A 14,623-nucleotide genomic window follows, 5' to 3' on the forward strand; every position below is an offset into this window, starting at 1 on the left:
GGAAGTGGAGCAGAAACTAATGAGTGTCAGAGCAGTCCAATGTGTTTGCAGCTGATTGGGAGATGCTATGAATAAGTCAAAATCCCCCTCCTTTTCCTCCCTCTTTCCTGCTCTATAGCTCTGTTGTGCTCAATGAAGATAGCGGCGGGATGATCCGATCTTTCTAGCTGGCTCAGTTTGTCTCAGATCAGCTGGCAAGGCTAATACTTTTCCAGCCATGCATATACAACAGTGTTGTGTTCTGACCTGAGAAGCAAGATCATGTTACATTTGTTTTTATTGTTAGTCATACAGGTTTTCCCTAGTTAAAGAAGAGTATTTTCAATGAATCTTACAGTGTGTTATTACCTTAACATGAAAACAGTTGCATCATTCTTTTATTAAGACTTTAAGATTATTGTGACAAAATTGAGCAAATGGTTTTTTAAATATTATTGTATAATCTGATCTAAAAATTGAGTTGTGTGTTGCTGTCTCTCATATGAGTCCCAAGGCAGGAAGAACCTCTTCAGTATGTCCTTTTACTAAGTTAATAAAATGTTACAAAAACATTTGCTGAGGAAGCTGCTCCCCCCCCCAACAAAATGACTATGATGAACATCACTTCCACAGCTGCTAAGGCAACCCCTACCAAGCATGGTTCAACATAATGACTGAAAAAAAAAGAGGTTCTATTAAGCTGAATTTGGTTACTTAACATGCACCATGATGCCCCTTTTAACAAGCCTGGCTGTTTCCAATAAACCTTTAAAAAGTGTTAGACAAATAATAAACACGGCAGTGGTACTTGTATAAGAAGTCGTCTGGTGTGCACACATTGTGATGCTAAATAGATGATTGCCTCAACGTGTTAAAGGGTACCTTACTGTCTCATAAGGATGTAACCGTTTTTAATTCCAATGCCTATAAATCTAAGAAGCTTCTCGTATCTACTGCTATTGGCTAAAAAGTTATTGCAAGATTGTTTCACAGTTATTCTGATGGTTAAATCACAAAAGGAACAGTTCACTGTCGGACCATTTATTTACTTTTTTTCAGTCTTTTATTTATCGTGAAAGTCATTGCATGTTATATAGCAGTTTGTGGTGTTTTCACCTGCTTTATGTCAGCGTGGTGGCATCCCTGTCCATTGTTATAGGCAAAGTTCTGACAATGTCAGAAATCTCTGTAGGATAGGAGACGTGATACACCTGCCGGACTAGCTCTGTGTGCATTTAGCATTCCCAACTCAAAAAGGGTCAGAAAATATACCAATCTTAGGTTATTAAACAGACACATTTAAGCTAAGATGCTTATATATTACCCTGCAGCAAAACATCTGTTTTGTTTTTTTTTATAGTCAAGTGTATGGCAAGTGTTTTTAAAAAAATAAATAAATAAATAATAGCTGCAATTATCATCATGTACCTAATGTTCTGTTAATTTGGTGGCAAATTGACTTTGAAATGGTCCCACTGTGATGTCATGGGTACAGGTTTCACTTACTCTGTGCTGAGAGTAAATCCCACCAGCAAACATTGTAAAGATGCCTTTACAGTGATTGTTAACAAACAAATGTCTTTTTTCCCCCCATGAAATTCATCCAGTTTCACAGGCTTGACGAAGGTCTGACTTTGACCAACAGTAGAGCTTCTTCTATGTTTTAAATACAATAAATTGAGTTTGTATTTTTTTTTTTTTTTTAGGTGCTCCATAAACAGTTATTCAGTTTGTCTCAAGGACACTATGAATGTACAAGTCTTGTGACCTGAATAGTGATGACAGGTGACACTTCGTAGCTGGCTTCTGTATGAGAACAGGTTTGACGTTCAGGGCTTTGTCCGAAGTGCAACATTTACTTGTTTGAGTGCTTGGTTTTTCCCACTCTGTTTGCATGCAGGGCTTTTCTTGAATGTGCATTTGATACCTGTAACTTAAACCAAGGTCAGCAAACAAGTGTCTAATTTCCATGGTCATTTTCTATCCATGATAAGTACATCACATTACAAGGGACAGAAGGCTATTGATGTAGAGCTGCATAATGATGATGGAGCTACTGTTTAAGCAGCCTTTCAGCACTGTGATAAATGCATGGTATGCCAAAGTTTGCTGAGGACTGAAACTATTGTTCAGTAACGAATTAGAAATGGCTGCTTACTGCTTTTAAAGGCACATCTACTAAGTTCTTTCACTGTGTATGATAACACCTTAAGGAGTATAACATATTTTGAAGAAATTATATAGGCATTGATTGATAACTTTTAACATTATATAATTTTTTATAATCTATATTTTGATGTACAGCTTCTTTGGCAGTATCTTTTCACTTACAAATGTGTTTATTTGAAATATGATGTGAACAAAGTAGAAGTACCATTCTTCTGTGAATTCAACTTGTTTGGCAAAATTCACTTAAATTTGAGTTTCTTATAGAAACTCTTATAGAAAGAACAGCTGTAAATGGTGAACTACAATTGCATTTGTCCTTCAGCATGTGATCCGGTATCTTGTAGAGTATCTGCTTAGTTGTGCTGTTTTCTTTGAGGCCACTTTTAGACCATCAAATTTGTCTGCAGGATCCTGTACAGTACTGGATTTGCAAGATAAATCAACTAGATGCAAAAAGCCAGACTTCTGCTTGACAGTGTGTTTCAACAGCTTGGTCTTTTGTGGTTTTTATATTGTAGGTAGAAATGTTTGAAAAGGAAGTCTACAGCTAGTCTGTTCTAGTAACTTTGATATTCTGTATTTTGCAATCTCACCTTTATACATGATCTCATAGATTTTTATTTTTTTTTTCAAGGGGGAAATGAGCTATTTTTTTTTTTTCTTCTGTACAAGATAAACTGATAACAGTGCTTTGCACAAGGTTAAGCTGAGCTAATGAGAGTAGGGGAAGCATGTATGTTTCATTTTAGTCTATCCTCAGTTTCATAGTTTACTGGGTTTCTGGTTTTTTTATTTTTGTTTGGGTTTTTTTGTTTTTAATGGCATTTAATGATCAGACTTTTTGACTTTTAAAAAGACAAAGGGGAATGTTATCCACTTCCATGCTTTGCAGAAGGAAATGCGGCAGTTGTCTACATGGATACATGGCTCTGACCTGAATGTGTCTGACCTGGTTATTGAGACTTGGCAGACTGTATCACCCTCCCCTTTTTTCCCCTCCCTCTCACATGGCTAAATACAAACAAAGAAGTGACTATAGTGGATACTTACCTTGCCTTAGCCATGTATCTGTATTTACTGTGGAAGTACCATTTTTCACTAAGTTGTTTAAAAAAAAAATTGCCATAGATGTTCTCAGTTACTGTGATCGTTATCACTGCATTAAAGAATAATAATTCACTAATTCACAGCTGCCTAGTACATGAGCAGATAGCCCTCCTGCTTTTCATGAGTTGAGCACAAGCCAATGTTGGTCCCATAGCACTTGAACTCCTTGTTCAGTCAACATGCTAACTCTAAGCATCTGCCTGTACCTCATTGTAAACCAGATAAGCTAGTGTAGAGAAAAAGGTAGCCGTATGTATTCAGACTGTCATGTGAGATTTATCTTTGAGTACAATAGATAGTTGGCATAAAAAAGCCCAATGTGTTGGGCCAGAGCGCCTTGTGTCTCCTGCTGTTGATGTCTGTTCTTGTGTCACATGCTGTTCTACAGAAAAATGGTACTTAAGCCAATCCAATATACATAAAAGAAATTCCAATTTTTAAAATGTACATTTGACTTGCATTAAGTGTATTTTGCATGAAGAAAAAGACGAACATGCATAGGTTTTTTTTTTTTTTTGTTGTTGTTGTTGTTGTCAGAGAGTTTGTATCAGTATTTCCTCTGTGCAAAGGATCTCAAAGGTTCATATTTAGCTGGATATCATATTTAATTAAATACTTACCGGCAGACAGGATGTTGGAGCAGGCAGCTATTTATAACCTTAAGGATTATCTTCACATGTGAATGCATTGATCTTTGTAAGAGTTTTCACATGCTGTGCAGTGTGCACAGGAAAGAATTACCTCTGTTGTCCAGTTTGGATTGTATTACATTTATGCAGCCATCTAGGCAAAACCTTTAAGCAGGTCAGCGGTGGACCTTTTTATCTTGCAGCTCTTTGCTAATCTCATTCTGGTCTTAAAATTGAGTAGTTTTTGCTGATTTGTGATACAGCCACATCATAAATGATCCTGTAATTGTTTTTAACAGAGTTATAGGCTCCTGTAGAGCAAACATTAAAAGGAGAGATGATCTAGAAAGTGCTTCTTCTCATTCTGGTTTCTTTGCTTGGGGTTGGACCTCTCAGACATTATGTGTATTGTAGAAATGGGGTATCAAGTAATAAGTGGGGATACAAAAAAAAATATGTTAAAAAAATAACAATTACAAGCAATTAGATGGAATGTCATGCAGGTGATGCTTAAGAATAAGCTGTATTTAACTATTTTTTTTACGTTATTACATTTGTGTACTAGTATACAGATGTGACTCAGAAATAGTCTTTCTTCTCATTTTAACAGTACCAGTTAGCTGCAGTTAAAACACTTTGTAGTTTTAGTTTACTTATTGTATTAGACAAGTCTGCTGTAGAACTTTTGCAAATGGCGCTCACTAGGAAATCTTGCACTCCGTGGGCTGGTATTGCGTATACGGTGAAATAGAAACCTGACGTCAATTAACGACTGTGGTGAACCCATCTCACAGGATACCCACGTTGTTGCACATCTCAGCAGAAATGTTGTCAGTCTTTATGTTGCCAGGAAGTGGCTTCCAAAGACACAACAAGGTAGTTCTTAAAAGGTTGTGGCTTTTGTACTGATTTTGCAACTTGCATAATTAACTCAAGAATTGTTAGATTGTAATGTAACATGTCCATATTTTGAACTTGTTAAAATAATACAACTACAACAACATGAAGAAACAAACAAAAATACACATTTAAAAAGAAAAAAAAGACTTGTGATGTTAGCTACTCAATTACTATTGCTTATCATTCAGATGCTCTATCCGGGGTTGTCGTTGATTTGCTGATACATGGCCACATCATGTTTCATCTTGTACTCGGTCAAAGCAGAATTACAGTCCTCTGTAGAGGACACTTTTAAAGGAGAGATGGTGTAAAAGAGTGTCCATTTTCTCATTCGTTGTCTTTTAATCTCCTTAAAGATCTCAGCTTATATATGAAAACACATTTTCAAATTCCAGTCATACAGTCTCTTTTCATTCATTTATTTATAACTCTTGTGTTCTTCATGTGCCCACACCTAACTGATGCCACGCCTTCCAGTTCTTTCAGTTGCACAGTTAAGCCATATCTTAAGACTGTATGACATCACCTGATGAGTGTCCCAGAAAAAATGGGAGGGTAAACAACAAAGTTGTCTGGCAAAAACACCATGCACACAACTTCAAGAAGTTGGGATTTGCTGTATTTACTTGATCACTTTTACACTCCGTTGGCAACAAATTGTATTACTTTCTACACAACAGCTTCATACTAAACTACACTGAATATCTTCTCAGGGGCAATAAGATTTTAGGACTTGTCATTGTTTATTTCTAAAACATCTTCATACATTTTGTGTATTGTTATGAATTTTTAAAGACTTGGAAGCGCAATAATCATGATGATGATATGTCAAACAACCTGCTAATGCAGTGAAACCATACCTGGGCCTAAAAACACACAATCAAACACTTTTTTTAGTCATGGATTGGCCTCCCAAGAGCCCAAACATCGACTGTATTAAAGCAACGTGGGATAATCTGAACAGAACAAAACCCAGCTCACATCTGAGAGAAGCTTTGGACACTGGAGGACTATTCCTGAAGACTACTTAAAGAAATGACAGGAAAGAGTTAAACAAAGGTGGTCATACCAAACAACATTGTTAGAATTGTTTTTGCCTTAGATATTGTATTCCAATGTATGAATGCACATTTCAAAAAGTCACTGCACCGTTTTCAATTTTCCGAGCAAAATATAATGAAATGAGGGAGGAATTGAGACACACTACTTGACATTCTAACATTTAAAGTGGAAAAAAAGCAAATTGTAGGACAGATTGTTAGTAGCTTACACAGAAGGCAAGTTTCTGAACATGCTTCTCCCCTGTGTAAGGCAGAGAAGACACCATCTTTGGATGCGAGTTACCTTTTCCCTGTTTGTCATCATTCTTCTGGAGGTCCCGCCATCTCTTTAGTTCTCAGTGTCTGAATAAATGAGTTGAAAATAAGACTACCTCAAGTACATCTCCATTTGTATATTTAAAGTATTTTTTTGCGTGCGTGCATGTGTCATTTAAAAAAAATAAAATAAACAAACTTAAATCGACACACGGGGCACTAAATAAGGATGAAACTTGAAGGGATTTGCCATCCCAGAATGACACCCATTAAAATCAACTTAAATGCTTTCTGAGTAAATATCCTAGTGGACTTAGCTGGGGTGGAGGCATACAGCTGTGTAACATAGCATGTGGGAGGATTGCATATTTAAACAGTGTGTTGTTAGTCAATAGTGCAAATTGTTGGGATGGTTGAAGCAGATAATGGCCTGAGTTTGTGCAGATTTTTGTCCACTGCAGTCATTACATATATTTAAATTCTTTAGTTTTCTTGAGCAGTTTTGTGTCGTTTACTATAAGCACGTTGTTTAACAACTGATTCACAGCTAAGTGTTCCCATTGAGTGTTTTCCTTCTAGAGCTTCAGCATATTTAGCAGTGATAATGGACTGTTGTGTTTTACATTTCCAAAGCCTTCCAGTATTCTAATTTTGAGGAGTTTTTGTAGGGCGCATGCAAGTGTTGAGATTGATATGCTTCTCGTTAGTATGAGTGTATTCTGTCAGAGCCAATCTGTTTAGAGGAGAAAATTGGGAAGATGTTGTAAAAGCTCTTTGTTGGAGATCAGGTTGCACTGCCTCATTTCACCTGAAATTCAAAGAAAACAATCACGGTTTTGTTTTCAGTTGTCACGCAAGACCACTGAGACCTAAGATCGCTGGTGAGAACCAAAAGCAAAGAGGGAGCAAAACTGGAAGTTCAGGTTCCACTTAGCTGCTACAGATACTGACAACAGGCTTGCCTTTCTACCTGTCTCAGCTGTATTTCTAGTCTGTTTTTGTTTTGTGATTTGGGAAAAAAAAATTACACTTTTTCTTGGATTAAGAATATGTGGGGTAGAAAAACTTGACTGTGTGTCTTAGTCAGCAGCTTGATTTTTGTTGTCTTAACTCAACATCTATCTGCATTATTGACAAGCAACACTTCTCCTGTTGTGCCTGCTGGATTTAAATGTAATGTTGTTAATGAGGTGGCCTGAGGAAAGGAAATCTCGAGGGATTTTATTGTGATGTTTCTTCAGTAAAGAACACAGTTTTACCGTACCAACTTTAATCTCAGCTGTACTTCATACTATGAGTTCATTGTAATTTCAAATTTACAGCTAACAGAGGTTTGGGGTTTACAGAATTAAAATTGAAAGGAGTCTTGCTAGATCTTAGATCAAGTTTCACCATATTTTGCAAAAATTGTGAACTAAAAATTTTTCTTTGATGGTGTTGTAAATATCAATATTAGTGATCATCTTGTTTATGTGTCTATATTTATACAAGCATGAGATCATGACTACAAATCTGAGTAGTCTGCATTTAGTCTACAGATGTAGAAATGTTTTAAGTGTGGTTTGAATACTGAAGTTGAATTTCACCACAATTTGTCTCATGCTAGTATGTGCTTGTTCATGTTGAAATATACAAGGATTGTAGTTCTTTTAAAGGTTGTGCAACTTGACATTTGAGAAAATAAGCATTGTGTAAATCTCGCAACTTGCGTTCTGCACTTTGTTTTTCCACTGACAAATCGAATGGTAAAGAATAAGATTCAGTTTTAAAAGGAGTTAAAGTTGCATTTTAGAAACACATCTATAATGACTAGCACTCCTCCCCAAATTAAGGAAGTGACTTTTTCCCTTTCCTTTTCCATCACAGTGAGAAGCAGTTCAAATGTATCCCACGGGGTCTGCGGGTCATTATGTGCCTCTTTTCCTCGCTGCTGTATTGTTTCTGTCGCCATAATCTCTAATGTAAAATTTCAGCTGTGGCTCAGAAATCATGTAACAGTTCCCTGCAATCTGGATCAAAAGCTCCTTTCATAAGGCAAGAGCTACCCCATACTAATCACATTCTGCCATATCAACCAGACAAGTACTATAAATAACACAAGCCGTTTGCTGCCGTCAAACGCTATACTTGCACTTCAATTTAACTCACGATACATACAAATGCACACGAAGGTGCATCAACAATACCTGCTGTGTCTATTTTGAGAGTTGATGTTCTTACAATTAATTTGATCTCCTATTGTTGTTTAATTTCTCTAGAAACTCAAACAATTACTAAGGGCTTTAAAAGCTCAAAAAGCATTGCTTCACTTAAATGAAAAGAAAGAAAAACCTTTTTGGAAAAATATAAAATGATGAGAATTGGTCCGAGTGAAAGTTGAAAGTTAGTACGTGAATTATAAATCATAAATGCTTTATTTTCTAATTATGTTTTCAATAGAATATCTAAGTGCAGGTGCACAGCCTCCGTTTCAGCTGCCATTGTGCTTGTGTTCCTGTAGGCGTGGCAGGAGTGGAGCTTCCGTGATTGGCCCTAGGTTGTTTTCCATAGTGAGGCTTGCTGAGTAACAAAGTAGTGAAGATGACTCATTGAGTCTTGAGCATCAGCATCTTTGGTTATGATAATGATTTCAAAATGTCCATCATCAAATCATTTTTCTTAGGAAACTTGTGAGAGTGTTCTTGTTGTTTCCGTGTGAAAAGAATGAAGATTTCATCCCATACTGTGTACTAGCTGAGCTGTGAAGCCTCTGTTTCCCAATCTTAGAGTGTGATGTACTTGTCAGCCTATTTCTCTTTTTATTCCTGTTAAAGCTAGTTACGCATTTCTGTGAGAACAGTATTTCCGTACATACAGTTGGGTGACGTTCAGCTTTCTGGCAGTGTTTTGCAGAATAGCCTTTATGTCACAACAGGAACAGTCTGAATTTCAGAATAAACTCATCAGATGTTTTGCAGTTTCATTTTCAACACTACAGTGTTAATATTGAAATGAAGTTAAGGATTACATTAATGCTCACGATCCTTAAGCAACGATTCACAGACAGTTTTAGGGCTGACTGGCACATAATGTTCAAAGTTTGAAGTGAGCTGCTCAGTTTGTAAGATGGGTAGAGATGCTAATTTGACAGAGGACAAGAAATGAACAGAGCATGCCATGGAGGTGAGAAAAGTTAGTCACCAAAACAAAGACAGACGGAGCACAAGTTACTACAGTGTGGGTACTATATCTGAGCTTAACTGCTGGTTATCTCAGAGAGTATAAATCCTTTCTGCGGAAAGCATTTGATGGGGAATTACCCCAATTATTTTCAATTGGGACTTATTAGTCACTAAAGCAAACTACTGCTACTACTGGATAAACTAGAAGTTGGCCATTGAATACTTGTTGGCCACAGTGGAAGACCTTGGTGACCTTTTACAGAATTCACACAGATATTTCTGGCATGAAATGGATGGTAAAAACTGAAAATGTGCCATTTTCACAGTTTCATTGTACAGTTCTCTTGCATAGACCTCTTTCTGTACAGCCTTTTCTGTATTTTATTAGTGAGACGCGTTCCACATACGCAGTTAATAAGTGAGTTCAGCTGTGTGTTTTGTGAATGACTTTTTATGTCTCAGAGCTGCTTCTACAATTCACTGTAGTATCTATAGCAACACCACTGACCCGGGAGGCACTTAAGTTGCAGGGAAAGGGTTGTGACAGGGAAGAGGTTTTTTGTTTTTTTTGGGGGGGTTTTTTTGGCTCTGAGTGGGAGAACTAAGTGGGATTCTGTGACTGGCTTGCCCTCTAGATTGTTTCATTTACTGTTACACAGAAAGTGTGCCTGCAAAGTCACATGCTGACTATTCACACACACCCACACAGTTTGAAAATCTATGAATAAATATAGCTAGTGTTTTGGTTTTTTTTGTTTGGGTTTTTTAGTTTTTTGTGGGTTTTTTTTTTTTTTTTACTTTTTAACCTTTTCCGTCCCATCAGCCTAAGCACTTACTAGCACGATGGTTCAAGTAAATACTTTGCCGAAATAAGTAGGCTAAGAAAGAAAATGTCAGTCAGCCAAGAGCTTAACATGTCTGGAAATCTCCGTTGCATGTCTTGAATTTTCTTAGTTAAGAAGTCAAAAGCTCCTGATCGACTGAAGTTGGGTGAGTGTGGTCAGTCATCAGTCCCGTAACATGTAGGTCAGTGGATAAACCGATCTGTTGTAGACAGTACGGTTCTCATTAGTGTGCTGCTTTCCAGATTACTCTTTGGGCCAGCCAGCCCTGCAGTGCAGCATATCTTGTCCATTTCCGTTTGTCTTCACATCGAAGCAGCGCACCACCTTGAATAATAGTGTTATTAAAAAAACTGTTTTTACGTGGCAGTACAGCTCTTCGGCTCTGATAACTAACACTCAGGATCCATTAAAAAATGGTTTTGTTTAAGATACAAAACAAAGTTTTTCAGGTATGTCGTCATAAATTCAAATACTGTAAATATATTAAGTAAAAAGTCTCACTGATTGCCTGACCTTTTTGTTTGTTTTTTGCATACCTTACATTAACTCATAATTACTACACCTTCTCTGTTAATTCATGCTGCATTCCCTCCTCCCTCTCTGACCACTCTTAATAGCATGCGTCATACATGTGTTTATTTCTTCTTGCTTGGGTTGAATGGAGGCAGGCCCTCTGTCGTCTCCTCTGCTGATGGCCCAGATTACTCTAAGTACTTATACATGAGCTGGCCTCTTCCATAGAGAAGATTGTGTGGGAGGCTGACAGCCTTTTACATGTGCATACTTCATGTGAGTGTGGGTGAGTGCATACATGCAGCCATTATTAATGAGTGGGAAATGGAAGAATAGCTGACTGGTTCTGCATTTGGGACAATTGTGGACTGAATTGTCACAAAAGCTGTGGCAAACAAGTAGATCATACTGCCGTCTCTACTACTTTGCACTTTCTAGAAAAAGAGGTCTGTCTTTTACTTTTTATTGGCCCAATATCACCCCTAAAATAAGTATGCTGTTGCTGTTTGTAGCAAAGTCTAACTGAAATACTTGCTCTCACCCACATATAGCATGCAACGAAAATTTAAAGTCTACCACACTTCGGCGGCTCTGTCAGCCAGACAAGATACAGAGCGGATGAAGTATTCTGAGATGATTTTCTATGACAATACTCAGATTAAGATTAAGGGGGAGGGGAAGTCTCATTCTCTGCATGGTCCAAACAAAGCCCCTGTTGACCAAAGTCACATTCAATAGTGTGTACTGCACTTTGATGAAAAATTGTGTAGATTTGATCTATAGAAAACATGCATTTAATTTCCAGCATACTTCCCAGCAGTGCTTAACAAAACCCCTCCTATCCACCTTTTAATCTGTTCATCCACATTGAGAGCAGAAAAGATTTTCTGTCTTATCGATATCAGTTTATTTTGGTGTAGAGAGCTTTGCATGAAACCAGTCAAGCACAAGGATTTCCAAAATAATGGCTGACTCATGGCTTACTTTTTGAATTTATATCCTCCACTTCATTGAACAGCATCACATTTGGCATATTTATGGAAAGTTAGATGTGAAAATTGGCTTTTCCCAAATGGTAAACAGAAAGAGTCCGTCTTTTCCAGGATATTTACTGAAGACCTAAAATAAAAGTTATTTTTGTTCAGTAAAAATCTGTGTGGATTGATTCACTGGCAGTGATTATGTGCAGTGTATGCAAATTTGAGGAAAAAACTGGCAGCCCACTCCCTTGGAAGAAATAATAGTATTGAGTGTGCATGATGCAGCTTGCCAACTGCTTTGAGAGGTCCGTCTGCAAAAGTGCCTGGAGAGCCGTTACACACCAGACAGTGTACTGTGCTTTGGGACAGATTTTGGGCTGCATTATTATTTTTAAGTGTAATTCTCTAGTAACAAGTATTTCCATTTAAATTCCAGTGTTTGTTTGCCTTGTCCATTGTGACAGTTTTACCCTCCTCCTCAGATGTGGAGATGAGATTTACAGACTAGCAAGAGACAGCCTCCTACAGCTTTCCGGGGAGGTTAAATTTATCAGATATCGCAGACTAAAGTAAGACGACCAAAAGTAAACATAGCCGGCAGCCCCGTGGCTATTGAAAGAAACAGAATTGTAAATCAACTGGGTACTACTTCCTCCTACTTCTGTGCTTTATTAGAAACTGTGAGAAACAATAATGACTAATAGTCATATTGGATTTAAATGTGAGAGCCAAGGTTGACAAATGTTGAATTTTCCCTTTTATGATGATCTGAGTGATTTGTGGAAGTCGCACCAGAAGCTAAACATGACCGTTGTTTCACATCCATTTTTCTAATCTATTTAAGTCTTGATTGTTACACTACGGGCTGATGCTGCTTTTCTGTTGTGTCATACTTATTCAAATTAAATGTGCGATTTTAATCATTTCCATTTCATTAAAGTTGATCAAATGTCAACATCCTTGTGTTACACAGGAAGTGAAGTGTGATAGTAGCGCTAGTCACCAGTCTGCTTCCTTATCGTCCTAGTCTCCTTCTTCATATCTCTCCATTTTCCCTCCATAGTGCCTCAGGATGTCCAAGCGGAGCCTGTTTGTTCGTCTGGTACCATGCCGCTGCTTGCGGGGCGAGGAGGAGATCGTAACATCGCTGGACTACTCCCACTGCAGCCTGGAGACTGTTCCTAAGGAGATCTTTAACTTCGAGAAGACCCTGCAAGAACTCTACCTCGATGCCAACCAGATCGAGGAGCTGCCTAAAGTAAGGCATGCATTGTGATGTATAGAAACCTTCAGTGTTTGTACATCTTTGTTGCTAGGAGTCTTTGAGGGATACAGTTGAGCTTTATTAAAAGTCGGGACATTTGTACATTTCTCATGGGACTGTGTAGGTGAACCACATGTTAAACCACATGGTGTTTATAATTTCTTTTTTCCCCCTCCTCATTCTACAAGCAACTGTTTAACTGCCAGTTACTCAACCGACTGAGCATGCCAGATAACGACCTGACAGTGTTGCCAGCAGCGATCGCAAACCTCATCAATCTCAGGGAGCTTGATGTCAGCAAAAACAGTAAGCAGGATGATTCCTTTTTAGAACCTTTTTGCTTTAAAGCCTGAAAACTTTCCTTTGAAATTTCAGACGTCGAAACTGTCTTTTTGTTGTCATGACGGCAAGAAAATATATGAACGCAGTAATACCTTGTTTAGATTTGCTTTTTCAAAGATGAGACAAGGCGAAATGCCACAGCATGTTTAATTTGCTGTGTTTACGTCACAACATGACTCAAAAAACTGATCAATAGAGCAAGTGGACAAGCCCAGACCTGCAAGCAGCTAGAAACTCTCTCTCAAATGAAATGGAAAAAACTGAAAGGGCGATATGAAGCTTCTTTGAGCTGGTTCTCTCACACACACACTGTAACAAAATATCTACAGGGTGAATTGTCAACTGTTTTGTAGAGTCGGAAGCAGCGGCATTTGTCAAAGTTTAACATTTACTGCTTTGATATTAAACATTTGCACTGTTGAACATGACAGGGCTTTGTACTTGAAGCCCTTTAAATGTTGCCTGTTTGATGAAAGCTTTCCACAGACACACTTGGTGCTCTTCTAGGGTGACATTTAGAACAAAAAACAGGTGCAGAACAAAGTGTGTGAGGCTGCGCACCGAATCAGTCAGATGACTCTGCTGTTTAAATAATTTCTGCCTTTTTAAAAAAAACAAAAAAAATAACAACAAAATGTATATTCAGTTTTTATATCAAATACATCTGCAATAAATTGACACAGTTTTAGCCTCCGTATCGCAATCATTATTTGTAAAGTAGACTTTTGTAAATTGAAAGAAAACCAGCACCATGCAGTAGAAAAATTCAAAAGTATGATATTAAATAAGGACAAATGAACAACAACAAAAAAACCCTGACAGTTTTTAAAAAACATAATGGATGACTTCCAGTTTTAATTCAAAGAATGTAACAAAAATATTGCATTAATTGTCCATTCACTTTCTACATTTATCCATTGAAGCGGGGCTGGAGCCTATCCCAGCTGTTATAGGGTGAGAGGTGGGGAACGACAGATTGACAACCCTGGACAGGTTGTTAAGCTGTCAGCCAATTAACAGAGAGACAGATGGCCACCCACACTCGTGTGTGTGTGAGCTCCATGGTGGTGTTTGCACTATTGCCTCACAATAAGAAGGTCCTGAGTTCTAAACCAGTCTGTGTGGAGTTTACATGTCCATGTCTCCCTGTCTCCTCTGGGTACCAGCTTCCTCCCACAGTCCAAAGACATGAATGGATTTGGGTTAATTAATGTTTCAAAACTGACCACAAGGCGTGATTTAGACTTCTGTGGGGAATCCTGCAGTGCCTACAATGTAACCTAGTAAGTGGCAGACGTTGTTGCCAGTATTTATGCTTGTGCTGGACAATTATATTTTTTCCCTCCTTGGACTCTTTGTTGCGGTGGGGTTTTGGGGGGCAAACATATTTGTCCTTCTTGTTTTTCCGTTTCTTAGTA

General features: G+C 37.9%; 1 protein-coding gene across 3 annotated transcripts in view; it reads left to right on the forward strand.

Moving 5' to 3' along the window:
- Positions 1-14,623, forward strand: part of erbin (erbb2 interacting protein) — a 48,288-nt gene that overhangs the window by 9,157 nt on the left and 24,508 nt on the right. For all 3 annotated transcript variants that reach the window (XM_040007285.1, XM_040007287.1, XM_040007286.1), the window contains exons 2-3: positions 12,663-12,857; positions 13,052-13,169. In XM_040007285.1, the coding sequence (XP_039863219.1) occupies positions 12,672-12,857; positions 13,052-13,169 (304 nt within the window). In that variant the 5' untranslated portion in view covers positions 12,663-12,671. The remainder of the gene's footprint in view (positions 1-12,662; positions 12,858-13,051; positions 13,170-14,623) is intronic.

Source organism: Simochromis diagramma, unplaced genomic scaffold, assembly GCF_900408965.1.
Source record: "Simochromis diagramma unplaced genomic scaffold, fSimDia1.1 OVJJ01000682.1, whole genome shotgun sequence".
In the NCBI taxonomy this organism is placed as follows: Eukaryota; Metazoa; Chordata; class Actinopteri; order Cichliformes; family Cichlidae; genus Simochromis; species Simochromis diagramma.